Raw genomic sequence first — 15,064 nt, 5'->3', positions numbered from 1 at the left:
TTTGTTTTTGGCTTCAGTTAGCTAGCTTGGCTGAGGTCCCATCTCACACGGAATGCTTTCAGTACTCTATGGACCACAAGAGCCAACCTCCCTCTGTCACTGCCTGTTTTCTGACCAGACCCTGGCCAAGCTGTTTGTGTGTGTCTGATCCATTTCTGATTGATGTTTATCTTGTATTTGCGCATTCTCACATCCTTTATATTCTATTCATGATTTGATGTATTTGGCCCAAAGAGGCATTTTTGAAGTCTAAACTTGCTATGCCACATTGATTACAAGTCCTGCAGTACTTAAGTAATTTTTGAAGAGGTATGCATGAGTATAATACTTCAGAATCCTCCCTGTCCCAAATGTCTTTCTCTTCCCCTGATACATGAATGCTAGTTTGGTCAGTTTGAATCATCATCTCTTTCTTTCACACTGTACAAATACTGTTTCATTGCCTTCTTTTGTTTACATTTCAGATGAGAGTTCTGCTAATTCGATTTTCTTTTCTAAATAATAACTTGTTGTTTGATGCTTGCAGGATTTCCCATCTTATTCTGGCAATTCACAAATTATATGTTTAGATGTAGGCCATTTTCTTCCATTAATCTGTTGGGCACACAGAGAAACTTTACAAGATGATAAAACCAATCTATTCTTAAGATTAGGGCTGTGCTTTAATTTTCATATGTTGGATTTACATGCTGGATCTAGATAATAAAGCCTCTCTGAGCTGAGTGACCCTCTGTAGGTTACTTAACCTCTCCCTGCCTTGGTTTCCTCATTTACCCAATGAAAGTAATCACAGGATCTGCTTCACAGAGTTAGTGTGAGCTTGAAATGTGTTGATTCATGGACAGTATTTGGAAAAATGACTGGCAAACATTTCTTATCTTTATCCTTTCTCTTACCATTTCTTTAAGTAATTTCTCTTTGTATTTTGCTTCTGAACTTTTGGAGAGTTCCTTAAGCTAATCCTCCTTTGTCAAATAACTTACTGAATAATCTAGTGTACTGTTCACTTCCTGTTTTATTTTGGCTGTTTGTTCATACTTTACAAAACTCGTTCTCAGATTGTGCCTTTTTTTAATAGCCTATACTTGTTTCACTGCTGCAGCTTGACTGTCACAGCGAGACTGTGAATTAGAAAGGTTTTTTCCTTTGTTTACATACTTTTAGTTCAAAGAGTTACTTGTAATAATATGTTTATCTGGGAACCACTGGTCCTGAGTGTTAAAGTTGGGTCTCCACTTTGAACTGCGGAGGCTTTAGGTTTCTTGCGATCTCGCCTCTCCCCATTTCCTCTGTTTGTGTTTGTAAATGGTAGTGTAGTTTTCAGTAATGACAGCTTTTCTGGCTATGGAAAGTTTACATTTATGATAATTTTATCTGGGATGGGGCCAGAGGTCAAGGCAGAGGGAGATAAGCAAACTAATTTGCAGCTTTGATATGTGTCCTTCATTGCTTGCACGCGTGTGTCTATATGTCTTTACTTTTATCTGAGCATGAGTGAGATTGTTTAAAAAGGCAGTTTTGGGAAGGCTTTGACCAACAACCCCCGTTTAATCTTTCAAAAGAGCATATATAAAAAAGTACATGAAAGTATGTGCTTTTTGTTGATGATCTCGTGCAGCATCTGTTACAGAGCTGGGAAAAAGGAGTGCTTTTAGTAAACATTATTAAATGTTTATTACTGAGAGGACAACATTAACATACTAGAAAATGTATATAAGACTCATATTTTACTTCTAAGAATATTAAATTGCTGTTTTCTTAGGTCTCTGAAATTTATGTTTCCATTATAAATAACGTTTTCTTCATGTAATTCAGTATTTTGAAAATGGTCTTTATTTTTAGGATTGAGTGTTATGGCATAGCAAGAGATTTATGAAACCATAGGTTAAGGTTTATCAGCTAAATGTCTATCTTATTACAGCCTATATGGACGAAAGCGGTCAGAAGACGTCATTTCCTTTATAAAAACTGAAGTACATCTTGCAATTCCTAATGTGGTAAGTATTATTGAATAGTCAAGTTAATGCAATGATATTTTGGGACTGTATTTGAGAAATGTAGCATTAGTACTGAACTTGCATTTATGGTAACCTCTCAGTCCTATGTATTTTTTGACTTCACCTCAGTATTTAACAAAAATCAAAATGTTACTTATATCAATTATAAAAAGCTCTGCATAGCTTATGGTACACTGAGGTTGGTGTAACAGGTTAGGATTTCGTCAGCCATCAATTAGCAATTATTCCAAAAATATTGCTTTTTCTTGCTTCAAACATTCAATTACGTAAATAAGACCATCTCAGAAGTCCAAATCCCTACCTCAAACACATGACTGTGAGGCAACCCACTAACAATGGCAGAATGGAAAGAAAGAGAGAGACTATGCCCTGAGCATCATGGATTGCTTGTACTTTCTCATGGAACTTGTCTCTACCACCATGCCAGCTGCTCAGTGGCATCTGGAATCCTGGGGCACACAGGATGACTTGAAGTGCATTCTTTGAGGGGCCAACGGATAGACCAGGAAGGGGCAATCTGTGACTTACCTAACACCACATATACATGGTCTGGCCTCCCAGAGGACACCTTGTTTGCTTATTTGGCACATTTCAAAGAATTGAGGTCAGAATCTTGGCAGTATAGCTTCTTCAGTTATTTTGCTTCATGGACCTCCATCATATAGTCCACAATTTTGGGCTGCATCTAGCTGCTAACTATCACATGGAAAGGATGACAAATACTATGTTTGACCTTGTTTTCTTCAGGAATTGATAGAATAGAAAAACTTCAGGATAGAGAAAGTCTGCATGCAATTTCCACTCCACTCACATCCCTCTCCTCAAATACAACCTTTTCCTTGGCCGGCTGAGGCTTTCCCCACTCAGCGGGGAAAGGGGATGGTGAGACTCAGAGGGATACATTGTATTTGCCAGCTGTAACAGGAACTTGTTCTTTCTTTCCACAGGTAATGGTTCCTAGTTTAGATGACATTCAGCAAGCCATTAACCGTATGGTCCAGTTAACCCTGGAGGTCAGCAGAGGAGTGGCTCACTGGGGGCAACAGCAGACCCGTCCCATCAAGACTGTTGTTACAAGTCTATCCCGTACAACTGCTGACCTGGCCCTTTCAAACACAGGAAAACAGTTTAAGAAGGAAGAAAGTAAGAATGTTAAATCTCAGATCAATAGAATCTTAGAATTATAACAATTTGTAAGTGCTCTTTTTGATGTTTTTCTGGGTATAACGGCATATAATTTTTGAAAGTATTTTTTTATGTTTGTTAAATTTTGCATTAAGAAAACTGGTGTTCAAATGGTGCCAAGATGGTGATTTAGGTAAACACTATGCCTACTGCATCCCAGGATCACACCAAAATTATAAACAAATTCTAGAAGAATCAACCTCAAGAATCATCTGAAAACGAACTGAATAGAACCTCTGTAACTAAGTATACAAAGAAGAGGCTGCATTGAAACTGGTACAAGGAGTGGAGACGCAAAACGTGCTGACCCCAAATCCACAGATAGTGGTTGAATACCGGGAGGGACACTTCAGTGGCACAGGTCTCCCTGGAAGAAGGAAGAGTCCAGCCCCACACCAGGCTTCCCAGCCCAGGGGGCCTGAACCAGGAAGAGGAATTCCCAAATCTGGCAGTGAAAATCAGCGAGAATTGTCTGCCTGTCCTGGCGAGACAGAAGGTGGCTGGTAAACCCAGATGCCCTCTTAAAGGGCCCGCACACAGATTTACTCACTTGCAAGCACTCACCTGGTCGCCAGTGGAGGGGCAGCAATTCAAGAGACACCAGAGACAAATGGGGAAATACTGAGTTGTGCGGTTTGAGGCAAGGGCTGGGGAGACAGCTGCCATTATCCTTGTGAGAAACACTCCTCACCTGCAGCGCATCATTTTTTCTATGTTGAACCGTCTCTAAAGGGCCAAATTGCCTTGGTCTGGTAAAATCCATGCATGTGCCCACCTTGGTGACACCCTGGTTCTGCACCCCGTACAAGTAGTACTGCATCGTCTGGGACACTTTCAGCCACTGAGCGGCCAGCCCCACCCAACAAGCAGTGGAAGACTTTTACAGCAGTGGAAGGCCTGTGGCTCCTCCAGAGAACTTGTGGTGGTGGGCAGTGAGCCACAACTTATACCCCTAACTCACTTGGACAGCTCTCAGGGATCTGTGAGCCCTAGGTGAGCAGTGGCTGGCTGCGGTGTTCTGAGGGCATTTTTGTGAAGTGGTCATGGACCCAGCACTGGTGCCAGAACTGAAACTGCATTAACAGTGTAAAAACCATTGCACACACCCCATAGCTCCCTGGAACCCTGCCCTGACCATCTAGAGCTGCATTGCTGGTGGCTTTCTTGGTACCTGGTTGGCCAGCCCCACCCCACAAGCTGCAGAAGCCTTTCATAGCAGGGGACAGCCTGCGGCTGCACAGGGAACTTGTGGTGGTGGGCAGTGAGCCACAACTCATGCCACTGCCTCTCTCTGGCAGCTCTTGGAGATCTGTGAACCTGAGGTGAGCAGTGGCTGGCTGCGGTGTGCACAGGACGCTGTGCGAAATGGTCACAGCTCATGCACGGGATCTGCATTAACTTTGTAAAAACCACTGGCCGCATCACTTGACTCCCTGGGATCCCACCCCACCCAGCTCATGCTGCATTGCTGAGGGCACTCTCAACAGCGGATCAACCAGCCTGGCCCATGCACCTAAGGAGACTCTTTCAATGGCTGGGCCTTTGGTACAGGATGGACTTGTAATGGGAAGCTGGCAGGTGTCAACAGGCCTGTGGGTCCTAGGGCCTTTTGCTGAGCTGCCTCAGACCCAGTACTGGTTGGTGGCAGCCGGCCAAGGTTCACAGCGAGGCCAGCCCCACATGCCTTCAGGTCCAGCATAGGCAGCAGCCAATCACACAAAGCTTTTTGGCTCCTGCCACGTAGTGGTGGGCCAGTAACACGCAAGGCTGAAATTGGCCAGCACAGAAGCCCCTTCCAAAAGACATCAGAAATAACACATGCAGGGACCAGCTTCAGACACCACCAGAGCACTACCTCGTTAGCCTGCTAAAGTGCACACCCAAAGGGGCATTTCAACAGGTATAAGAGCCCTAGGGGGGCTCTTTGAGGGGTCAGCCCCCACACAGCAGCTCATGCACTGTGAGCATAGCCAGTCCTCATAGTCAGTCAACCTGAGAGTCAGTACCACCCACTGACACACCAAAAGCAATCAAAACTCGACTACAACAGGAAAACACATACAATACACACAAGGGACACAGGAGATCAGGGAGATTGTGCCATTGGACCAAACAGAACACATACTGCATAAGGCCTCCCAACAAAGACTTAGAGACATAGGAGGAGATCTACCTAATACATAGAAGCAAACCCAGAGAGGTAGTCAGAATGAGGAAACAAAGAAACATGTCCCAAATAAAAAAAAACAGGAAAAAGCTGCAGAAATAGAACTAAATGAAATGGAGGCAACCAGCCTACCAGGGACAGAGTTTACGAATGCCTAAGGAGCTTAGTGAGAATTTCAACAAAGAGAGACATAAAGAAGGACTGAGAAACCTAAAAAAGAACCAGTCAGAAATAAAGAATACAATAACTGAAATGAAGAATGCTCTAGAAGGAATCAGCAGCAAGTTAGATGAATCAGAGGATCGAATCAGTGATTTAAAAGAGAAGGTAGCAGAAAATACCTAATAGGAACAAAAACAACAAAAAGAATAAAAAGAAATGAAGATAATTTAAGGGACCTGTGGCACAACATCAAGCGTAACAACATTCGCATCATAGGAGTACCAAAAGGAGATGAAAGGGAGCAAGGGATTGAGAACCTATTTGAAGAAATAATGACTGAAAACTTCCCTACCCTGGCAAAGGAAATAGACATACCAGCCCAGAAAGTGCAGAGAGTCCCAAACAAAATGTACCCAAACAGGCCCACGCCAAGATACATAGTAGTGAAAATGGTAAAGGTTGAAGACAGAGAATCATAAAAGCAGCAAGAGAAAGACAACTAGTTACTTACATGGGCGCTCCCATTGGACTGTCAGCTGATTACTCAACAGAAATATTGCAGGCCAGAAGGAAGTGGCAGGAAATGATCAAAGTAATGAAAAATAAGGGCCTACAATCAAGATTACTGTCCCCAGCAATGTTATCATTTAAAATTGAAGGAGAGATAAAGAGCTTTCCAGACAAGAAAGAGCTACAGGAATCCATTACCACCAAGCCAGTATTACAAGAAATGTTAAAAGGACTTTTTAAGCAGAAGAAAGGAGAGAACAAAGATCAAAACTATGAATAATAAAATGGCAATAACTATGTACCTATCAGTAATTAAATGTAAATGAATTAAATGCTCCCATCAAAAGACATAGGGTAGCTGAATGGATAAGAAAACAAGACCCATGCATACACTATCTACAAGAGACCCACCACACATCGAAAGGCACACAGACTAAAAGTAAAGGGATGGAAAAAGATATTTCACACAAATGAAAATGAAAAAAAGGGTAGCAAACTTATATTAGATAAAATAGACTGTAAAACGAAGACTATAATAAGAGACAAAGAAGGACATTACATACTAATAAAGGGAACAAGCCAACAAGAGAACATCACCCTAGTAAACATCTATGCACCCAACATAGGAGCACCTAAATATATAAAACAGATACTGAACAACATAAAGGGAGAAATTGACAGTAACACAATTATAGTAGGGGATTTTAGCACTTTATTGACACCACTGGACAGATCTTCCAGACAGACAATTAGCACAGAAACAGCGGCCTTAAATGACACACAAGACCAGATGGATTTAATTGATAGTTTTAGAGCATTTCACCCCAGTTCAGAAGAATATCCATTCTTTTCAAGTGCACGTAGAACATTTTACAAGGTAGACCACATGTTAGGCCACAAAACAAGTCTCAATAAATTTAAGAAGATTGAAATCATATTAAGCATTTTCTGGGTCTACAGTGGTATGGAACTAGAAATCACAAGAAAATAATACAAAAACACACAAACACATGGAAGCAAAATAAAGTACTACTAAATAATGAATGGGTCAACAATGAGATGAAGAAAGAAATCAAAAGATACCTGAGACAAACAAAAATGAAAACACAACAACCCAAAATCTATGGGAGACAGTGAAATCAGTCCTAAGAGGGAAATTCATTTCAACGCAGGCTACCTACAGAAACAAGAAAAATCTCAAATAGTCTAAATTTACAGTTAAGGGAACTGGAAAAAAAGAACAACGAACAAAGCCCAGAATGAGTACAAGGAAGGAAATAATAAAGATCAGAGTGGAAATAAATGAAATAGAGACTAAAAAAAAAATACAAAAGATCAATGAAACCAAGAGTTGGTTTTTGAAAAGATAAACAAAATTGACAAACCTTTAACCAGACTCATCAAGACAAAAAGAGAAAGGACCCAAATAAAATCTGAAATGAAAGGTGAAGTGACCACAGATACCATAGAAATACAAACAATTTTAAGAAAATACTGTGAGCAACTATACACCAACCAATTAGACAATCTGGAAGAAATGGATAAATTACTAAAAGCATACAAGTTTCCAATGCTGAATCAAGAGAAACAGAAAATCTGAACAGATTGATTACTACACACAGAATCGAATCAGTAATCAATGATTTCTCACCAACAAAAGTCCTGGACCAGATGGCTTCACAGGTGAATTTTACAAAATATTCAAAGAATTAACACTTATTCTCCTCAAACTATTCCAAAAAATCCAAGAGGATGGAAGGTGCCCACACTCATTTTACGAGGCCATCGTTACCGGAATTCCAAAACCAAAGACATTACAAACAAAGGAAACTATAGGTCTGTATCCCTGATGAACATAGATGCAAAAATCCTCGACAAAATATTAGCAAACTGAATTCACCAATACACTAAAAAGATCATACACCTTCATCAAGTGGGATTCTTCTTGGTTGGTTCAATATCCACAAATTTATTAACATGATACATCACATAAACAAAATGAAAAATAAAAACATGGTCATATCAATAGATGCAGAAAAAAGCATTTGACAAAATCCAGCATCCATTTATGATAAAAACTCTCAGCAAAGTGGAAATAGAGGGAGCATATCTCAATATAATAAAGGCCATATATGATAAACCCATAGCTAATATCATACTTAATTGGGAAAAGCTAAAACCATTCCCCTTAAGATCAAGAACAAGACAAGGATGCCCACTTTCATCACTGTTATTCGACATAGTACTAGAAGTTCTAGCCACTGCAGTCAGACAAGTGAAAGAAATAAAAAGGCATCCAAAATGGGAAAGGAAGAAGAAAAAATTGTCATTATTTGCAGATGACCTGATATTACATATAGAGAACCTCAAAGACACCACCAAAAACTTTTAGAACGGATAAGTGAATTTAATAAAGTAGGAAGATAAAATATTAATATTCAGAAATCAGTTGCATTTTTATACACCAATAACAAACTATCAGAAAGAGAAATTAAGAAAACAATTCCACATACAATTGCATCAAAAGAAAAAAATACTTAGGAACAAATTTAACCAAGGAAGTAAAAGACCTGTACTCAGAAAATTATAAGATATTGAAGAGAGAAATTAAAGAAGATACAAATAAATGGAAATATATACCATGTTGTGGATAACAAGCACATAGATTCAATGCAATCCTATCAAAGTACCAATGGCATTTTTCATAGAACTAGAATAAATAATCCTCAAATTTATATAGAACCATAAAAGACCTCCAGTAGCCACGAAACCTGGAAGTACCATGCTACCTGATATCAAATTATACTACAAGGTCATAGTACCTAAAACAGCATGGTATTTGCATAAAAACAGACACATAGATCAATGGAAAATAACAGAGCCCCGAAATATTTCCATGCCTATATGGTCATTTAATTTATGATGAAGGAAGCAAGAATTTACATTGGGGTAAAGACAGTTTATTCAATAAATGGTATTGGGAAAATGGGACAGATATATACAAAGGAATGAAACTGGACCACTTTCTTACTCCATATACAAGAATAAACTCAAATGGATTAAAGACTTAAATGTAAGACCTGAAACCATAAAACTCCTAGAAGAAAACATAGACAGTAAAGTCTCAGACATTATTCTTAGTAATATTTTTACTGAAATAGCCCTTGGGCAAGACAAACAAAAGAAAAAATAAACAAATGGGACTACATGAAACTAAAAGGTTTTTTTCAGCAAAGGAAACCATCAACAAAAGGAAAAGCCATCCTACTGAATGGGAGAAGATATTTGTCAGTGATACATCAGATGAGGGGTTAATATCCAAGATTTATTAAAAACTCATGCAACTCAACACGAAAAAACCCACAAACAATCCAATTAACAAATGGGCAGAGGACCTGAGTAGACATATCTTCAAAGAGAACATGCAGATTGCCAGTAGACATATGAAAACATGCTCAACATCACTGATCAGAGAAATGCAAATAAAAACCACAATGAGATACCACCTCACTTCTGTCAGCTTGGCCATCATCAATAAATCAACAAACAAGTGCTGGTGAGGTTGTGGAGAAAAGGGAACTCTTGTGCACTGTTGGTGGGATTACAAATGGGTGCAGCCCCTGTGGAAAACAGTATGGAGGTTCCTGAAAAAATTAAAACTACCTTATGACCCATTATTTCCACTCCTGGATATTTATCCAAAGAAATCCAAAACATTAATTTGGAAAAATATATGGATCACTGTTTACTGCAGTGCTATTCACAATAGCCACAATATGGAAAACAACTGAAATGTCCATCAATAGACAATTATTGGATAAAGAAACTGGGGTGGATGTATAAAATGGAGATTACTCTGCCATAAAAAAGCATGAAATCTTGCCATTTGCAGCAATATGAATAGACCTAGAGGTTATTATGCAAAGTGAAATAAGTCAGACTGAGAAAGACAAATACCATAATATCTCACTTATATGTGGAATCTAAAGAGCAGAATAAACAAACAACAAAACAGAAATAGGCATAGAGAAACAGAGAACAAACTGATGGTTACTGATGGGGGGAAAAGGGGATTGGGGAAATGGATGAGAAAGGTGAAGGGATTAGGAAGTACAAATTTGTAGTTACAAAATAGTCACGGGGATGTGAAAGACACTGGAATATAGTCAATAATATTGTAAAAACTTTATGGTGTCAGATGGACACTAGACTTATTGGGATGATCGCTTCATAAATTACATAAATGCCTAACTACTGCGACGTGTACCTTAAACTAATATAAAATAATATTGAATGTCAAGTATAAGTAAAAAATATATACATATATTCACGGGATATAAGTACAGCATAGGGAATACAGTCAATGGTATTGTAATAGGTATGTACAGTGTCAGATGGGTAGTAGACTTGTTGGGGTTATCACTTTGTGAGATGTTTAAATATTGAATTACTATGTTGTTTTGTACACCTGAAACTAATAATAAAAGATTAAAAAAAACCAGTGTTCTCCATCTTCCATCTTAAACATAACATATAGACATTTTTTCCCCAGATTTTTGTCATAGGTGAACAAGGATTTTCATCACTGTTCTACTATCATAATTTAAATTCAAAGTTAAAAATTAAACCTTAGTATTAATACTATTTACAGCATGTATTTGGTTTAATAAACTTAGTTTGCTAGAGTATGGTGCTTAGAAGACTTAGGTCATGTGTTCCTTGTACGTAAAGTACACATAAGGTATTCCCTTAAATAATTATGAATATGATGTGACACTGACCCCAAATTCCAGGGACATTTTTTGGACACTTTTTGTGTAGAAAGCCACACTACTACTACTACTACTACTACTACTACTCCTCCTCCTCCTCCTCCTACTCCTTCTCTTTCTTTTTTTTAAAAAATAAAGTTTATTGGGGTGGCAGTTGTTAGTAAAGTTACATAGATTTCAGGTGTACAATTCTGTAATATATTATCTATATCTCACATTGTGTGCTCACCACCCAGAGTCAGTTCTCTTTCCATCACCATGTATTAGACCCCATTTACCCTCTTCTAGAGCCCCCTCCCCCGTTAGCCTCTGGTAACCCCTAAACTATTGTCTATGTCTATGAGTTTTTGTTCCTTCATTTGTCTTGTTCTTTTGTTGTTTTCAGCTTTATATACCACATATCAGTGAAATCATATGGTTCTCAACTTTTTCTGTCTATTTAGTTTAGCATTATAATCTCAAGATCCATCCATGTTGTCACAAGTGGTACTATTTCATCTTTTCTTACCACCAAATAGTATTCCATTGTGTATATATACCACAACTTGTTTATCTATTCATCTATTGAAAGATGTTTTGGTTGTTTCCATGTGTTGCCCACCATAAATAAAGTTGCAATGAACATTGGAGCACACATGTCTTTATGGATAAATGTTTTCAGATTTTTGGGGTAGATAACCAGGAGAGGGATTTCTGGCTAATATGATAATTCTTAATTTTTTGAGGAACCTCCACACTGCCTTTCATAGCAGCTGCACCAGTCTGCAATACCACCGACAGTGTATGAGGGTTCCTTTTTCTTCACAGCCTCTCCAACACTTGTTACTGTTTGTCTTGTTGATGATAGCCGTTTCTAACTAGAGTGAGGTGATATCTCATGGTGGTTTTTCTTTGCATTTCTCTGATGATTAGTAATCGAGCATTTTTTCATGTCTATTTGCCATTTGTGTGTCCTCTTCAGAGAAAGGTCTCTTCAGATCCTCTGCCCATTTTTCAATTGGGTTGTTTGGTTTTTTGTTGTTGAGTTGTATGAGTTCCTTGTATATTTTGGATATTAGCCCCTTATCAGAGGCGCTCTTTGCAAAAATCTCCCATTCAGTTGGTTGCCTCTTTATTTTGTCGATGGTTTCTTTTGCTGTGCAGAAGCTTTTAGGTTTGATATAGTCCCATTCATTTATTTTAGCTTTTACTTCCCTTGCCTTTGGAGTCAAATTCATAAAATGCTCTTTGAACCAAGATCCATAGTTTAGTACCTCTGTTTTCTTCTATTAATTCCATTTGGAATTAATTTTGGTACACGGTGACAGATAGCAGTCCAGTGTCTTTCTTTTGCACGTGGCTATCCAACTCTCCCAGCACCATTTATTGAAGAGGCTGTCTTTTCTCCGTTATATGTTTTTCGCTTCTTTGTCAAAAATAGTCTGTCCATATTTGTGTGGTTTTATTTCTGGGTTCTCAATCCTATTCCATTAGTCTGTGTGTCTGTTACCATACTGTTTTGATTATTGTTGCCCTGTAGTACAAGCTAAAGTCAGGGAGCATGATACCTCCAGTATTGTTCTGTTTTCTTAGGATTGCTCTGGCTATTTAGGGTCTTTTATGGTTTCATACAAATCTGATGATTTTTTTGTTCTATTTTTTTAAAAACTGCCTTGGGATTTTGATGGGGATTTCATTAAATCTGTATATGGCTTTGAGTAATACAGCCATTTTAACTATGTTGATTCTTCCAATCCATGAGCACGGAATGTCTTTCCATTTCTTTGTGTCTTCTTAACTTTCTTTTAAAAATGTCTTACAGTTTTCAGCATATAGGTCCTTCATATCCTTGGTTAAGTTTATTCCTACGTATTTTGTTCTTTTTGTTGCAATTGTAAAAGGATTTTTTTTCTTTTTCTTAGATTTAATTGTTAGTATATAGGAATGCAATGGACTTTTGTACATTGGTTTTGTAGCTGGCAACTTTACTGTATTCATTTATTGTTTCTAATAGATTTGGAGTCTTTAGGGTTTAGGTGGAGTCTTTAGGGTTTTCTATATATAGCATCATCATGTCATCTGCAAAGAGTGACTCAAGTTTAACTTCTTCATTCCCAATTTGGATGCCTTTTATTTCTTTCTCTTGATGATTGGTCTGGCGAGGACTTCCAACACTATATTGAAAAGCAGAGGTGATAGGGAACAGCCCTGTCGTGTTCCTTAACGTAGAGCAAAGGGCTTCAGTTTTTCACCGTTTATTATGATGTTAGCTGAGAGGATGTCATATATGACCTTTATTATGTGAAGGTATTTTCCTTCTATACCTATTTTAATTATTATTAAGTGTTTTAGTCATAAATGGATTTTGTGTCTTGTCAAATGCTTTTTCTGCATCAATTCATATAATCATGATTTTTGTCCTTTATTTTGTTTACGTGATATATCATATTGATGGATTTGTGGATGTTGAACCATCCTTGTGCCCCTGGGGTGAACCCCACTTTGTCATTATGAATAATCTTTTTAATGCATTGTTGCATTAGATTTGCTAGAATTTTGTTTAGGATTTTTGCATCTGTATTCATCAGAGATATTGGTCTGTAGTTTTCTTTTTTGTGTGTTATCCTTACCAGGTTTTAGTACTAGGGTAATGTTGGCCTCATAAAATGAGTTAGGGAGTATTGTCTTTTCTTCAATTTTTTGGAAGAATTTGAGTAGGACAGGTATTAGATCCTCTTTGAAGGTTTGGTAGAATTCACTAGTGAAGCCATCTGGTCTTGGACTTTTGCTTTTGGGAAGGTTTCAGATGATTAATTCAATTTCCTTACTGGTGATAGATCTATTTAGATTTTCCATTTCTCCGTGATTCAGCCTAGGAAGGCTACATGTTTCTAAGAAATTGTCCATTTCTTCTAGGTTATTGAATTTGATGGCATATAGTCCTTCATAGTATTCTAGGATGATCCTTTGTATTTCTGTGGTATCCGTGATAACTTCCCCTCTTTCATTTCTGATTTTGCTTATTAGTGTCTTTTCTCTTTTTATCTTAAAGAGTGTAGCCAAGGGTTTGTCAATTTTATTAATCTTTTCAAAGAACCAGCTCTTTGTCACATTAATTTTTTTCTGTTGTCTTTTTGTTCTCTGTTTCATTTAGCTCTCCTCTGATTTTTATTATTTCCTTTCTTCTGCTGACCTTGGGTTTCATTTGTTCTTTTTCTGTTTCTTTAAGGTGTAACCTGAGATTATTTATCTGAATTTTTCTTGTTTCTTGAGATAGGCCTGTAAAGATATAAATTTCCCTCTTAACACTGCTTTTGCTGCATCTCAAAAATTTTGGTAGGTTGTATTTTCATTCTCATTTGTTTCTATGTATCTTTTGATCTCTTATTTCTTCTTTGTCCTGGTCATTCTTGAAAAGTATGTTGTTTAATCTCCATATATTTGTGGTTTTTCCTGCTTTCTTTTTGCAGTAGATATCCAATTTCAAAGCCTTGTGGTCAGAGAATATGCTTGGTATGATTTCAGTCTTCTTAAATTTGCTGAGGCTAGTTTTATGCCCTAATATATGTCTATCCTTGAGAATGTTCCATGTAAACTAGAAATAAAATGTATAGTGTGATGTGCTAGGATGAAGTGCTCTATAAATGTCAATTATGTCCATTTCATCTAATGTGTCATTTAGGGCTGCTATTTTCTTTCTTTATTTTGTTTGGATGATGTATCCATAGCTGTCAATGATGTATTTAGGTCCCCTAGTATAATTGTGTTTTGGTCAATTTCTCCCTTTAGTTCTGTTAGTAGTTGCTTGGTATATTTTGGTGCTCCCTGATTGGGGGCATAAATATTGATGACTGTTATGTCTTCTTGTTGTATAATCCCCTTTATCATTATGAAATGTCCATCTTTGTCTCTTGTTATCATGAAATCTGTTTTTATCATGAAATCTGTTTCACCTGATATCAGTATGGCTACACCTGAATTTCTTTGGATACCATTTGCTTGGAGTGTCAGTTTCCACCCTTTCACTTTGAGTCTCTGTTTGTCGTTGTAGCTGAGATGTGTCTCTTGGAGGCAGCATATGGTTGGGTTTGTTTTTTGATCCAGTCTGCTACTCTGTGCCTTTTTATTGGTGAGTGCAGTCCATTTATATTTATGGTGTCCTTCTCTTTCCGTATCCATCCCCTCCTGTAGTTAACCTTTGTGTGTGTGTGTGTGTGTGTGTGTCTGTGGTGAGAACACATGAGATCTACTCTGGCAGCAAATTTCCATAA

The 15,064-nt window shown here is 37.8% G+C and overlaps 1 protein-coding gene across 1 annotated transcript in view; it reads left to right on the top strand.

The window, feature by feature from the left end:
- DNAH8 (dynein axonemal heavy chain 8) overlaps positions 1-15,064 on the top strand; it is a gene marked incomplete at both ends in the record, with an annotated part of 336,864 nt that overhangs the window by 85,422 nt on the left and 236,378 nt on the right. The window contains 2 exons of the mRNA XM_081042394.1: positions 1,922-1,997; positions 2,966-3,161. Coding sequence (XP_080898520.1) covers positions 1,922-1,997; positions 2,966-3,161 — 272 coding nt within the window. The remainder of the gene's footprint in view (positions 1-1,921; positions 1,998-2,965; positions 3,162-15,064) is intronic.

The sequence above is a fragment of the Rhinolophus hipposideros genome (genome assembly GCF_964194185.1).
Source record: "Rhinolophus hipposideros genome assembly, chromosome: 3".
NCBI classification, from domain to species: domain Eukaryota; kingdom Metazoa; phylum Chordata; class Mammalia; order Chiroptera; family Rhinolophidae; genus Rhinolophus; species Rhinolophus hipposideros.
This window is presented reverse-complemented; position numbering and strand designations above follow the sequence as displayed.